This window comes from Zalophus californianus, chromosome 2, assembly GCF_009762305.2.
Source record: "Zalophus californianus isolate mZalCal1 chromosome 2, mZalCal1.pri.v2, whole genome shotgun sequence".
In the NCBI taxonomy this organism is placed as follows: Eukaryota; Metazoa; Chordata; class Mammalia; order Carnivora; family Otariidae; genus Zalophus; species Zalophus californianus.
In genome coordinates this window covers 4462094-4475716 of record NC_045596.1, presented here as the reverse complement: position 1 = coordinate 4475716, position 13623 = coordinate 4462094, and the positions used below count along the sequence as shown (strand labels likewise).

General features: G+C 56.7%; 2 protein-coding genes across 4 annotated transcripts in view; one reads left to right on the top strand and one right to left on the bottom strand.

Annotated features, from left to right (window-relative positions):
- Window positions 1–13623, bottom strand: part of LOC118356713 (MORF4 family-associated protein 1-like) — a 32991-nt gene that overhangs the window by 16992 nt on the left and 2376 nt on the right. The window contains exon 2 of one of the 3 annotated variants that reach the window (XM_035726086.1): window positions 3115–3135. The exons of 1 other annotated variant lie outside the window; for it this stretch is intronic. The gene's annotated coding sequence lies outside the window, so the exon portion shown is untranslated. Of the gene's footprint in view, window positions 1–3114; window positions 3136–12763; window positions 12784–13623 lie in introns of those variants that run through there. One more of the 3 variants, XM_035726085.1, reaches the window with a different exon arrangement.
- On the top strand, window positions 5569–8616 carry LOC113924564 (S100 calcium binding protein P). The gene is made up of 2 exons (XM_027598479.1): window positions 5569–5792; window positions 8350–8616. The coding sequence occupies exons 1-2, from the start codon at window positions 5655–5657 to the stop codon at window positions 8497–8499; spliced, it is 288 nt and encodes a 95-aa protein (XP_027454280.1). The 5' UTR covers window positions 5569–5654; the 3' UTR covers window positions 8500–8616.

Sequence of the window (13623 nt, the reverse complement as noted above, 5' to 3'; positions counted from 1 at the left end):
AGGAGGGTGGGCTTTTTTTCTCCATCAAGGCCATCTGGCGGCGCTTCACACAGGCAGGAGCTGGAGTCAAGCAGCTGCGTGCCCGGAAACACCAAGGATTTCGGGCCGTCTCCAGGAGGTGGGTGGGCAAGCAGGAACAGTCTCCCTCTGAGGCCCCAAGAAGGGGCAGCCCTGCTCACACCTTGATTTTGGACTCGCAGATCTGCGACAGCAGCAGTTTCTGTTGCTTATGGCCGTGGGTTACAGCGGCCCGGGGAAACGAACACAACCAGCTAGCTGGGAGCGCTCTGGGTTACAAGCACCAAGAATCCATTACGGCCTCATCCGCATGGTGGCAGCCAGCCGCTGCTGCCCCAGGAGTCACTTCCAGGCTTCAGAAGAAGGCAAGCAGGGGTGGCAGATGGAGTTTGGCTTCCTGGACTGGAGAAAGGGCTTTGCCCGCGGCTGCTCCGGGGCCCAGGGCTGGCCGCCGCCTCCCCCAGGAGCCACGAAAAGAGGCTTGAGACCGGGCCCCGCCCCCACGGCTGCCCCCCACCGTGTCAGGACCCCTGACACTGCTTGTTCCTGAGAAACTCATTTCCTCAGCTCTCTCAACCTCCTCCCTCAGCAAATATTTGTCTGATACGTTCCCGAGGATAAAATTGGTTTGATCCCAGAGCTGTTCGTACAGTGAGAGTGGAGAGGAGCCTAGGCTTGCTCACCCATGTCTTCACCCTGAGCCTCAGTTTCCCCTTCTGCAAAGCTTGGATCAGATGGTGAGCCCCCCCCACTTCCTTCTCATTTCTGCACCCTGTTGAAGCCTCCGCCAGTCCCCAGATGTGCTTTGGGCTGCAGGACCCCTGAGCTGGTGTGCCTGGAGGGCTCCTTACTCTGCAGCCTCCTCCCTGGCCTCCCTGCCTCCAGCCTCACCCTCCTCATCTGAATCTCCTACCAGCTGCTGAGTTAGTCTAAATGGTAAACCCGACCACGTCTCTTTGCAGCTGAGAACCCTCGTCAGCTGGGAAGCTTTGGGCCAGCACAGCCTGATGAAAGGGCAGCTCTGGGGGTGTGGGGCCCTGACAGCCAGCGTTTTAAAGTCCCTCAGGAGCTCTGCTGCGCCCTAAGGGCTATAGACAGGCCCCCAGTGAGGCCAGCGCTCCCCTTCCCTTCCTCCTCCCTGCTCCCTGCTCCCTGCCCCAGGGCCTCCTTGCCCGTGTGCTCTCCCGCCTCCCGCCAGGGGCCCCTGTCTGGCCAGGCACTCCAGAGGTCAGGGTCTGCCTCCCGCAGCGGGGGGGCAGGCGCCCCGGGGCACTTGGAAGAACTCACTGCACCAACATGGTTTGGGGCCTGTGCCTGGCGGGTCTGCGCTGACCTGGGGCCTTCGGTCGTGTTTGCTGAGCACAGACGCCCTTCTCAGAGTGACCCAGACTCCAGAGTCTAGGAACTGTTCCCACCCGCAGGCCACGCCTTGCCTGCCCCACCCCACACAGGCCTTTCCGGAAAGCTCCCGGACCCATGACCCACGGAGACATTTCCTGACCGCCCATCCCACTCAGAAGTGGGGCCACATCCTGGGCTCAGCCAGGCGGCCTTTTTTGTCTCCTGGGCAGGGCCCCCAGGGGTGATGGTTCCCTGGGCCCCTTGGTCTTTCAGTGGTTCCTCTTTGCCCTGCGTGGCGTGTAGGAAGGTCGTAATTCCACTTCTTCTTTGCACCTCTGGTGCTGGGCATGGGAGGGCCCGCACGCATGCAGAGGTCGGGCCCAGGCTGTGGGTGCGGGCTGTGGGTGGCGGCCGGCGGTCCGGTACCCCACCCGCACTGTCAGCCGATTAGGGGGGAGCAGATTATGGGGGAGTGCAAAGTGGGAATGGGGGGGGCATGTGTTCTGACGCAGGAGCGCTTTTCTGTCCCAGCTCAGCCCGCTCAGAAGAGCCATTCTCGTCCCTTCCCAGCAAGCTGGGGGCCGGCCCCGCGGAGGGTCTGCTTCCTTGCTGATATTCCTGTTACCCGGCCCCCGCCCCCAAATCCCCATGCTGTAAAGGAGGCCCTGGCACCAGTGATCTTGGGGCACCCGGGCCTGGAGGGTGGGAAGAAAAAATCACCCCGACCTGGTCAGGGACAGGAAGGGCTTTCTGCATGGCGCAACTCACAATCCCCTTTTGGGAAGAAACTAGCTTTCCAGATAAATGCAGTGTTAAAAATCAAAACCCAACCCAGTACATTTGAAGCCCTAATTAGCTTTGTTAAGCGATTCGGGAACCGGACAGCACCCCAGGTAGCAAGCAGAGGGGAGCTCCCAGGAGTTGTACAAAATGGAAGGTTTTTCTAGGAAAAAGAGTGCGGCAAGATGTTATTAGCCCAAGAAAAGGATCTTCGAGGCGAGCACGCTAGACCTTGGGAGGAGGAGGAGCAGGGGTCTTATGCAGGTTAGCCCTGCTTCCTCTGGGGGACAGGCTGTGGCCTGTTCCTTTACTGGGCTGATTGGATCACTCCTGACTGACGGGTTAGGACTGCATTTCGGGGGGGTGCGGTTGGAACTGTAGCTAGGTTAGGGATGAAGGCCCAGTTTGGGGACTCAGTCTAAGGGATACCTATTTGGGCCTGCGATTTTGATGTAGGAAATGTTAGGGTTTGAAGCTGACAGCCAATAAAGAATTCTTGACACACGTTCGGTGCAAAACGGTTTTATTAAAGCAGGAGGAGAGGACCCACAGGCAGAAAGAGCCGCACCAGGGTCGTGAGGAATGGCCTGTTACTCACTTTCAAGTTGGGAAGGGGTTAGGGAGAGCATAAGTCTCTAAGGAATTTTGGAAGCAAGGTTTCCAGAACCTTGAGGGGGCTAGCTACTGTTGGGAAAAGGTCATTTATTACTGCCTAGTAAAACATGAGTCATGAGACCCTTCAGATGTATATTGTGGGTCATCCACTTGGGGGATGACTGCCGACATGTAGCTTGGGGGGCAGAGTTAAAGGAAGTTTCCAAAGGAATTTTCATGCGTTACAGTAGACTCCCAGGATCCCGGGGCTCCGCTAGGATTGCCTTTTGCCCTAGCAGAGCAGTAACATCGAAGCAGCTGAGCTCCCAGAGGAATGTCACTCTGCCTGTTTCAAGGACTTGTCAGTGGCTGTAGGTAGTTTTTCTTTGTAACAGCGGGTTTCTGTTAAATGTTTAAGAGTTAAGAACTGGTCTGGGAAATTAGTTGCCTACCCCCATGTTTCCTACCTCGAGGTCGTAGTGACCTTTATAACCAGGCATTCTCTTCTACCTGTGTCCACTCGACCAGTGATCTAACCACTTTTTTTTTAAGATTTTATTTATTTTGAAAGATTTTATTTATATGAGAGAGGGATAACAAGAGAGCGCACAAGCAGGGGGAATGGCAGAGGGAGAAGCAGGTCCCCCGCGGAGCAGGGAGCCCGACATGGGGCTCGATCCCAGGACCCTGGGATCATGACCTGAGCCGAAGGCAGACGCTTAACCGACTGAGCCACCCAGGCGCCCCTAGATTTTATTTATTTATTTGAGAGAGAGAAGCAGACTCCCCGCTGAGCAGAGAGGCCGATGGTCCCAAGACCCCAGGATCATGACCTGAGCCGAACCGACTGAACCACCCAGGTGCCCCCACTTTTTCTTTAATCCCTACAAAGATCTCCACCAGGAGAGGTCTTTGAGTGGCCTTGCTTTGACTTTTGCAACAAGTTCAAAAGGATGTTAGGCAAAAGCCACACACTTGACTAAATTTTATGGGGGGTGGGGGGAGCATCCTCTTTTAGCAAGGAGGGTGACTCAAGTTTGAGAGGACCAGCGGGGATCAGAGCCCTGAAGGTGCTGTCCTGCCCGCCCCCCCCCCCCCGCCCCCGCGGCTCCAAGGAGGCCCTCTCCTAGAGAACACAGGCCAGCCCCTCCCGGCCCCCAGCCAGGTCTTCACTCAGGAGGTCTGACGGACTCTCCCCTTCAGCAGGCTGCTCTGCGCGGGCTCTGATCCTGCCTTGTCCTTCGTCCCTCAGCGCGTCTGTGCTCCGCCTGCTGTAGCAGGAGTCAGGAAGCCGCCTCCCTACCCTTGATGCCTGCCCAAGTTCCCCACCCCCCACTCTGACGGGTGAGCCCTGGGCCTGCCAGCCCCCGGAATCCCCCAGCCCTGTCAGCCTCCTCCTAGTAATCTCCCACCCTCTGAGCCCCACTAACTGCTCCTGGGCCATCCAGGCCGGCTCTGCTGTGTTGGGAGCTAAGCCAGTGTCCCCCCCTGTTGTGACAACCCTTAACACTCTTCCTTCCTTTTCACCAAGTGTCACAATGGGCCTCTGACACCCTTTCCTGGTGCTGGAGAGGTCCCTGGTGCGGGATGCCCTCGGGGAGGCTCCGCCCGCCTGCTGGGGACCTGCAGTCTCATCCTAAGAGGGACTTGCCCCGTGCAGCAGAGTGGGCTGACCTTTCCCTGTTCCCAAACGATCCCTTCCAGGAGACCTGGGAGAGCCACTGTGTCCAAAGGAGAAAGGACTGTCGTAGGCAGCTGCTCCCGGACAGTGCCAGGCCGGGGCTGAGCCCGCTGCGTGTAGCTGGCTTCATCTCCCCCCGACCCTGACCCCCCGAGCTCTGTGCAGGGGTTCCCTGGGCAGCCAGGCCCTGCAGGCATCCCCAACAACAGCCGCCGCCCCCTGCCCCCATGCCATATCTGGGGACCGAGGGAGGGGCGGCTCTGTGCTCAGGGAGTTCTGGCTCAGTCACAGCCTGCTACCTGCCCCTGTGGTTCTTGCAGACTGAGTCCTCAACACCCGCCATCAGGAAACAGAGACGGGCGCCTGGGTGGCTCAGTTGGTTAAGCGACTGCCTTCGGCTCAGGTCATGATCCTGGAGTCCCGGGATCGAGTCCCACATCGGGCTCCCTGCTCAGCAGGGAGTCTGCTTCTCCCTCCGACCCTCTTCCCTCTCGTGCTGTCTATCTCTCATTCTCTCTCTCACAAATAAATAAATAAATAAAATCTTTAAAAAAAAAAAAGGAAACAGACAGGATTCGCGTTTGGGGTCTGGAAATCACACGGCACCCCTGGGGCCGCCCAGCAAGGCGCAGGGAGAGAGTAAGAGTGGGCAGGGAGTTCTGGGGGGCCTGGCAGGCGGGGAGGGGGGTGGCCCTTCACCCGGTCCCCTGGCTGGCAGTCTCTGCCTCCCTGATGCTGCAGGTTTGGGGAGGAACGGGGCGGAGGTGCAAGTCCGCCCTCCACAAGGCCTCGTTCTGCAAAGCGCTACAGGAGCAAAACCGCGCTCAGCCCGACATGCCCTCAAACGGCCTTCCTCATGCTGGCCCACCAGATGTGGCCGGGCAGGACCGGTCCACCCACTCGCTCCACGAAGTACCCCACACGCCCCACCTGCCCCCTGGCCCTTGTGTCAGTAAGCCAGGGATGAATGGCCCCGGGACACATGGAAGCACAGGGAAATGGGGGTGCACCGGGGAGTGGGCTGGGGGAAGGCTTCAGACAGGAAGTTCCGCCCGCGCATTTCTCGGGAGCTGAGCCACACACAGCGGGAGCGGCAGGGCTCGCTTGGAGGCCCAACCCCGTCCGCCCCACCCTCCGTGTCAATACGAGGCTGGGCCTTATAAAGCGCCCAGAAGCCGCCCGGGGACGTTCCCTCAGCCACACCAGCTCCCAGGAGGACGGTGGGTCCGCGTCTAGCACCATGACGGAACTGGAGACAGCCATGGGCATGATTATTAACGTCTTCGCCCGCTATGCGGGTGGGGAGGGCAACAAGCAGAGCCTGACCAAGGGGGAGCTGAAGGTGCTCATGGAGAAGGAGCTCCCGGGCTTCCTGCAGGTGAGGGCGCAGGGCCTGGGGGGGGGGGGGGCAGGCGGGGAGGGTCAGGGAGGACCCTGGGCCATCGGGCAGGAGAAAGGAGGGCAGGGGAGGCCGAAGGGGCTGCCCCGCTGAGCTGCCCCCCGCGCCCCCAACCGCAGGGCTAGAGCAGGTGGAAGGGGGAGGCCACCCGCCCAAGACTGGATCCGCTGTCCTGGGGGCTGAGGTCTCTGGGAGCGGGGAGCAGGGGTGGCCGGCTCAGTCCTGGAAACATGGAGTTGGAGCCACCAGGATTCTTTCTCTGCAGGGGCCCAGTGGGAGAGCTGGGGCGGGGGGTACAAACCTGAATCTGAGCATTGGGGATGGGGGAACCCAGGGCCATCTGTGAGGCTGCGTTCGCTGGCCCCTCACAGCTGCACCCCTCCATGGCTGCTGGCCACAAACACCCCGGCTCTCCGGGCTGCTTGGCCACGCCCCCCCAGCCTTCCCAGGCCTGGTGTTTGCCGGCAGGGGTGCAGATGGGAGGAGGTCCCACCTTGGCACTTACCTGCCCCGAGCCACGTGGCCTGGACGGGTCCAGGGGAGGCCCCCTCAGAACGGAGGGCCGCCCTCCTCTGCCTCCCCTCTTCCTGGTCCCCTCTCCGTCCTCCCTTCCCCGCCCTGCTCCTCTCCGTTCTCCGCCCGCCGGCTGCCTCTTCTGTCCCCTCCTCCCCTTCCCCCTCCCTCCCTCCTCCCCTTTCCTCCTCCCCTCCCTCCCCTGTCCCTCTCCCTCCACTTTCACTCCTCCCCTACCCTTCCTCCCCTCCTCCCCCTCCCTTCCACCCTGCCCCTCCCTCCCTCCTCCCCCTCCCTTCCACCCTCCCCCTTCCTCCCCTCCTCCCCCTCCCTTCCACCCTCCCCCTTCCTCCCCTTCCTCCCCCTCCCTTCCACCCTGCCCCTTCCTCCCCTCCTCCCCCTCCCTTCCACCCTCCCCCTTCCTCCCCTCCTCCCCTCCCTTCCACCCTCCCCCCTTCCTCCCCTTCCTCCCCCTCCCTTCCACCCTCCCCCCTTTCCTCCCCTTCTCCTTCCCTCCCCTTCTCCCTCCCTCCCCTTCTCCCTCCTCCCCTTCTCCCTCCTCCCCTCCCTCCCTCTCTCCCCCTCCCTCCCCTTCTCTTCCGCTCAGCTCCTCAGCTCCAGCCCCCCTTCTTTCCCGCTCCTCCCCTCCCCCTCTGGCCCACCTCCTGGCGCCACCAAACCCCACCTACCTGCCCTCTAATGGGTCTACCCTGAGCTGGTTCTTGAAAACGGAAGCCTAAAATTTCAGTCAATTCAAACACACTGAGCACTTCAGTATGTAAAGCCAGTGAGCATATAGATCTTTAAATGAAGTTCTTTTTTGTCTTTTATAAATGTGTTGGTGGTAGAAAATGTAAAAATACAGAAATGTGGAGGCAAGAAATCCCCCCCAACACATTCTCCCTCTTCCTTTCAGCCTTCTCCCCAGTCAAAAGCTCAAAGCTGATGTGCATGAAATTCTAAATATGCAATTTGCTTTCTTTTTGAACTTAATATCACAGCAAACAGTCTCACACCCTGATGCTCACTGAACGCCCCTGACCAGTGGGGAATTGGGCGTGGGTGCAGGTGTTCTGACAACCAGCCAAGTTTGAGTCTAACCCAGGGAGATTTTGAGCCCAAGGTTAGGGGTTGCTGCCGGAGGGGGCAGAGCCAGGTGGTCCGGGGAACACAACTTGAGAACCAGTGGCTAAGCCTGGGATCCTCACCGAAGCACTTGGTAAAAGGTGGGGCTCAGGGGCGCCTGGGTGGCTCAGTTGGTTAAGCGACTGCCTTTGGCTCGGGTCATGGTCCTGGAGTCCCGGGATCGAGTCCCGCATCGGGCTCCCTGCTCGGCAAGGAGTCTGCTTCTCCCTCTGACCCTCTGACCCTCTGCCCTCTCGTGCTCTCTCTCTCTCATTTCTCTCTCTCAAATAAATAAATAAAATCTTAAAAAAAAAAAAAAGGTGGGGCTGGGGCCGCAGTCCCCCAGGCCCCCAGCGGACATGGAAAAGCCCAGCGCCCGGGGCAGTGGGAGCTGCGGTCCTGGGGGGCTGTTGGCTACAAACCTCGAGCCCCAGTGTGGGTGGCTGCGGGGCACTGGGCGCAGGGACACCCCTGCAGGGGGTGGTGCGAGGTGAGGCCCTGGCACCCCTGTCCAGCCCCGCCCCCCGCCAGGCCGCAGTCCCGGATTTCCCCTTTCCCCTTTCCTCATGGATCAGACCGAGACCGAGGCCGAGGGGAGGGGAGGGGAGGGAAGGGGAGGGGTGTGCAGTGCATGGCCCAAATGTGATCTCCTGAGGGGACCCTGCCAAGCTGGCGGCGCGGCCTGGGGGTGGTCCCCCTTCTAAAGCATCTTAAACAGTTCGAAGACACCCCCTTCCAAACTTGCCAGTGGGACGTGCTGCCTCCTGAGCTGCACCACGCGATTCCGATTGGCCCTAAACCCAACTGTGGCTCCGGGGGCTCACAGCTGCCCGGAGCCCGGTGACCTCCCCTGCCCCGCCCCCCCGCAGCAGTGCTGACCCCGGGCCTCTGTCTCCAGACTAAAAGGGACAGGGACGCCGTGGACAAACTGCTTAAGGACCTGGACGCCAACGGCGACGCCGAGGTGGACTTCAACGAGTTCATCGTGTTTGTGGCCATGCTCACGGCCGCCTGCCACAAGTTCTTTGAGCGCGCGGGGCTCCCCTGACGCCCCGCCAACCCGGAGGCGGAGCAGCCCCTGGCTTCCAGACCAGAGTCCTGTGCGTCCTCGCCTCCTGCCGGCCTGTGGCCGCCCCTGTGATCAGTAAAATGCTTGTGAGATGCTCCCAGTCTGATGGACATGGATTATTTCCTGACCCCCTCAGCGCCCCCACCTCCAACACAACGAGTCCCGATTCCTCCCTTCCTACTCCTGCTCGGTAGGGAGCCGGGGAGGGAAAGGACATGGTCAGTGGGTAGGACGGGCCACCTGCTGACTGCCCCCTGTGCCCGGGGCCGGCGGAGGCCCGGTCCCTGCTTCTGGGGTGGCTCCGCACCGAGGGAGCGCCACCCTGCACTGGACCCACCGAGGCCCGCAGGCCGCGCGTCCCTCTGCCGAGCCCGTCAGAGCTCTACTGTCACAGACACTCACAGGGGAGTCTGCCTGTCCCTCTCTCTCGCCCCTCCACCCCACTCGTGCTCGCTCTTTTTTACAGACTTTATTTATTTGTCAGAGAGAGAGCACAAGCAGGGGGGAGCGGCAGGCAGAGGGAGAAGCAGGCTCCCCACTGAGCAAGGAGCCTGATGTGGGACCTGATCTCAGGACCCTGGGACCACGACCTGAGCTGAAGGCAGACTGAACCTGACTGAGCCAGCCAGGCGTCCCAGCAAAACCAGGACCAGGGCTGGCACGCACGAAGCCTCGTGAGGGAGGCCCGTTAGGAGAGCATTGCACTAGTGGCCTAGGGCAGTGGGAGGAGGCAGATGAATCCAAGGTACATTCTGGTCCTAGATTCAATATGCTTCAGTGACAGTGAGGAAGAAGGAAGGGGTTGCTGAGAAAGAGGGAGAAATCAAGAAGGACATCAAAGTTTCTGGCTTAGAAACCTCAGTTTGAGTTATCTGCACTGGTCAGCAGACACAATTAAATTTTTTTTAAGACTTATTTATTTTTGAGAGAGAGGGAAAGGGAGAGAATCTCAAGCAGAGCCGAGGGCTCTGTGTGTCAAGCAGACACAGGGCTCAATCTCATGACCCTGAGATCATGACCTGAGCTGAGACCAAGTGTCAGACGCTCAACCAAACCAACCACCCAGGCGCCTCACAATCAAATTTAATTTACATACTGAATTGATACTAATTCATTCAATGAGTATTAAGCACCAACCATGTGGCAGCCAAGCATTCATCTTTGGGCTGGGAATTTAGTGGGTAAACAAAATTCCTGCCCCCGAGGGGCTGACGGTCCACATGGAGAGCTCAGACAATACACAAATTAATAACCACATGTCAGGTAGTGAGAAGATAAAAGGGCATAGAGAGCCCCGGGGATGGCAGTGCTGTTTTAAAGAGAAAGCATAAGGCAACGTGGAAGCAGACACTCAAAAAGTGGCCTAGTGAGCTATGTGGATATTGGATACTCGCCTGCTTTCAGAAGAAACAAAAGTATTGTTTTGTATTGTATTGCAACAAAACAGGAGTGAAGACTCAGGCCTCACAAGCCAACTGACCCAAGTGACCGCTGAAGAATTTCCCAAGCCTTCTGGAAAAAGAGCACAGAATTTCAGACTTCACAGCAAGGGGAATTTGGGCACGACGGGTTCATCCATGACAAATGAGTTCAGAGCTGCTGACAGAAGGCAATTCAAATTTTCTTTTTTTTTTTTTTAAGATTTTATTTATTTATTTGACAGATAGATAGAGGGCACAAGTAGGCAGAGTGGCAGGCAGAGGGAGAGGGAGAAGCAGGCTCTCCGCTGAGCAGGGAGCCGGACGTGGGACTCGATCCCAGGACCCCGGGATCATGACCTGAGCCGAAGGCAGCTGCTTAACCGACTGAGCCACCCGGGCGCCCCAGCAATTCAAATTTTCTAGCTGACTTGGAAGTTGTTTCAATTCCACAGACACATAATCCAAGTAGGGGAAAAATTTATAAATTAAAATAGGAAATCCACACAAAGCCCTGCATGCCTCTCCATTACACTGCATCACAAGCATGAGTGAAGACCATCCCCTTGTCACCACAGTGCTCTGCATTAGAACCAAGGGTCCAAAATGATTCAGAAGACTTTAAGGCTCTGACCATGAAGGAGGCTTAGCATCAAGCCCTGGGATAATGAAGGGATGAAATTCACCCTAATGGAGGAATATAATCTATGGTCAGTTAATTAAGGGGAAAACCTAGGGGCGCCTGGGTGGCTCAGTTGGTTAAGTGACAGTCGGCTCAGGTCATGATCCCGGGGTCCTGGGATCGAGCCCCGCATCAGGCTCCCTGCTCCGTGGGAAGCCTGCTTCTCCCTCTCCCACTCCCCCTGCTTGTGTTCCCTCTCTCGCTGTGTCTCTCTCTTGTCAAATAAATAAATAAAATCTTTAAGAAAAAAAGACTCTCTCTCTCCAACTTCCTCTGCCCCTTCCCCCACCACAAGCACACAAGCTCTCTCTCAAAAAAAAAAAAAAATAAAAGGCTTTGGGGCACCTGGGTGGCTCAGTCGTTAAGCGTCTGCCTTCGGCTCAGGTCATGATCCCAGGGTTCGGCTCAGGTCATGATCCCAGGGTCCTGGGATCAAGCCCCACATCAAGCCCCACATCAAGCCCTCCATCGGGCTCCCTGCTCCGTGGGAAGCCTGCTTCTCCCTCTCCCACTCTCCCTGCTTGTGTTCCCTCTCTCGCTGTGTCTCTCTCTTGTCAAATAAATAAATAAAATCTTAAAAAAAAAAGGGGGGGAACCTATGCATACACTGTAGACATCTACACACACACACACACACACACACACACACAGAGGTATGGCAAGTTTTACACACACACACACACACACACACACACACACACACAGAGGTATGGCAAGTTTTTCAGTCCCAACACATCTGTTTTTAAATCAGTGAAGCAACTTATAACTAAGTTTCCTGAATCAAGGTCCATAATATCTCAAAGAGGGGGTGCTCCTTCAGCCAGCTCCTCCAATTAAGACAACATGGAGTAACTAACCTGCAATGTACATCAACAGGAAGGAGAAACCTTGTGGGCTGTAAGCCACAAAGACTTTGGGTGAACTGTTAGCACAGTTTAACTTAGTTGGGTTGACTGACACGGAGAGAAACCAAGTCTTGACCCCAGGAAAGCCTAGTGGGTCTCCCTACTCCCCTGCTTGAGGTCAGGCCCTCAACTCCCAACTGCACCAGCCCCCATATTCTTGCCTTCACCCAAGCTCCCACCGATGCACAGACCATAAGCAGTGTAAGCCTCCCACGCTACAGATGTGACCACGGACACTCCCCTCCTCCTGGGTCTCAAGGGCTCCCAGCACTTCTGTTCCTGCTCAAGACTTCATAAGGGCAGGAGCACGGACAAGGATTCCACAGACAGAAACAGCCTCTGCAAAGGACTTTCTTTGTGCCCAAGTACTTTATGACAAAAGTACACATTCATCCAAGACATGTATCTCGGCTTGTCATCATGAACATGTGTTTGCTCTGATCAAATCCCATTTAGCGACTCTGGAAATTGCACCCTGCCTGTCCTATGGCTTTGAGCATCCCTTACATAGGCTGATGCAGATGCATTAACTCCCTGATGAAGCCTCTCTCCTCTGCTTGCCCCTCTCACCTGGCTCCCACAGTGCCCCCCACAGTGCCCCCCACAGTATCCCCAGGGCTGCAGCTCACGTGGTTCCCTGAGCTTCTGGTGCTCCCCTGGTTTCTACTCTCAGAGGTTGTACTCCATATTCAAGGGCAAGTCATTTGCTCTGAAGAGCTTCCCAGTCCCCTCCATGAGGGCTGAATCCCTCCTCATGCTCCCACAGATACTCAAGCACACTGCAGTGCAATTACTGGTCCCGGCTCTTTCCAACCCAGGCCTTTCCTTCACATTCCTCGGATGGGACAGAAAGCATGTTATGCTCCCACCGATTGAGAGGCTAAACAACTTTTCAGCATACCGATGGCCTGAAGTTCATCTCTGTTAGGAGCTGAGTGTTCTGTCATCCCATCCCCACAGCACTTGACATAAGCAATTCTCCCTCCAGGTTCTGGGCTCACAGAGAACCCCAAACTTCAAGCAGCTCAGTCCCGCTTGCTGATGGCAGCGCTGAAAGAAGGGTGTCCATTTCAAAAGAAATTTATTAACACACACAGGGACGGGGCACCTGGGTGGTTCAGTTGTTAAGCCTTCGGCTCAGGTCATGATCCCAGGGTCCTGGGATTGAGCCCCGCATCGGGCTCCCTGCTCGGCGGGAAGCCTGCTTCTTCCTCTCCCACTCCCCCTGCTTGTGTTCCCTCTCTCACTGTGTCTCTCTCTGTCAAATAAATAAACAAAAATAAATAAACTCTTAAAAAAAAAACAACACACACACAGGGGCTTTGGTCATCTGAACATCTTGAAAAAAGGTTTTCTATAGATCTTTGTTTTTCAAGGTAAACAAACACTTATTTATCACATGTCTGACTTTGACCTCAAATACCCGTCAGGTCTACTCTGATAGACTAGAAAGGACTTTATGGGCCCTGATGATGCCTTTTCCTTTCTCCAGCGTCCCCAGGCTCCTTGTAGATTGTCTCTTTGATGCAATCCTCTGCAACCCCTGTAACGTGTGAGGGCATTCCGACAGCGAAGCATACTCCCATCATTCCCTATCCAAACTTCTTTGTCATTTGGGGCCAGCGAGGTTGTCTCAATAAACTCACTGGACAGGTGACACCACATACACCAGACACCATGCCACAAGACACAGGTCTCCTCCTGCGTCTCACAGGAATCAAAGTTCCAGAATATACACCTAACCACCTTCCATCTCCAAGTGCCTTCTAGTTCTTCCCAGTGCTTCCCAAAGCAGTCTCACCCCTACACCAGTCACCAGCTTCACCCAAGCAGTGCCCTCCATGCATCTCCACAGACAGAAGACTCCGGCCCCAAGTCTACACACGGTCTGAAGGTCCAGAGAACAATCAGGTCACATGGGTAACAGCAAAACACAAGGCCACTCCAACATTCCAAACACAGCAAAGTAACAACAATAAACCTGAGCGCTGAAACCACTCTTCATTAAGCCCCATTTCCCTTATGAGAGTATTTCTCATACAATAGTTATTTCTCAGGAACCAAATACACTGGACAATCTAAACCCATGTCAGGGTCA

What these genes read in the sequence shown, in the direction of transcription:
- LOC113924564 (XM_027598479.1), top strand. Translation starts at nt 5,655, where the DNA reads ATGACGGAACTGGAGACAGCCATGGGCATGATTATTAACGTCTTCGCC. An exon ending in AGCTCCCGGGCTTCCTGCAG is followed by an intron (nt 5,793 to 8,349) that starts GTGAGGGCGCAG and finishes CTCTGTCTCCAG; the next exon opens with ACTAAAAGGGACAGGGACGC.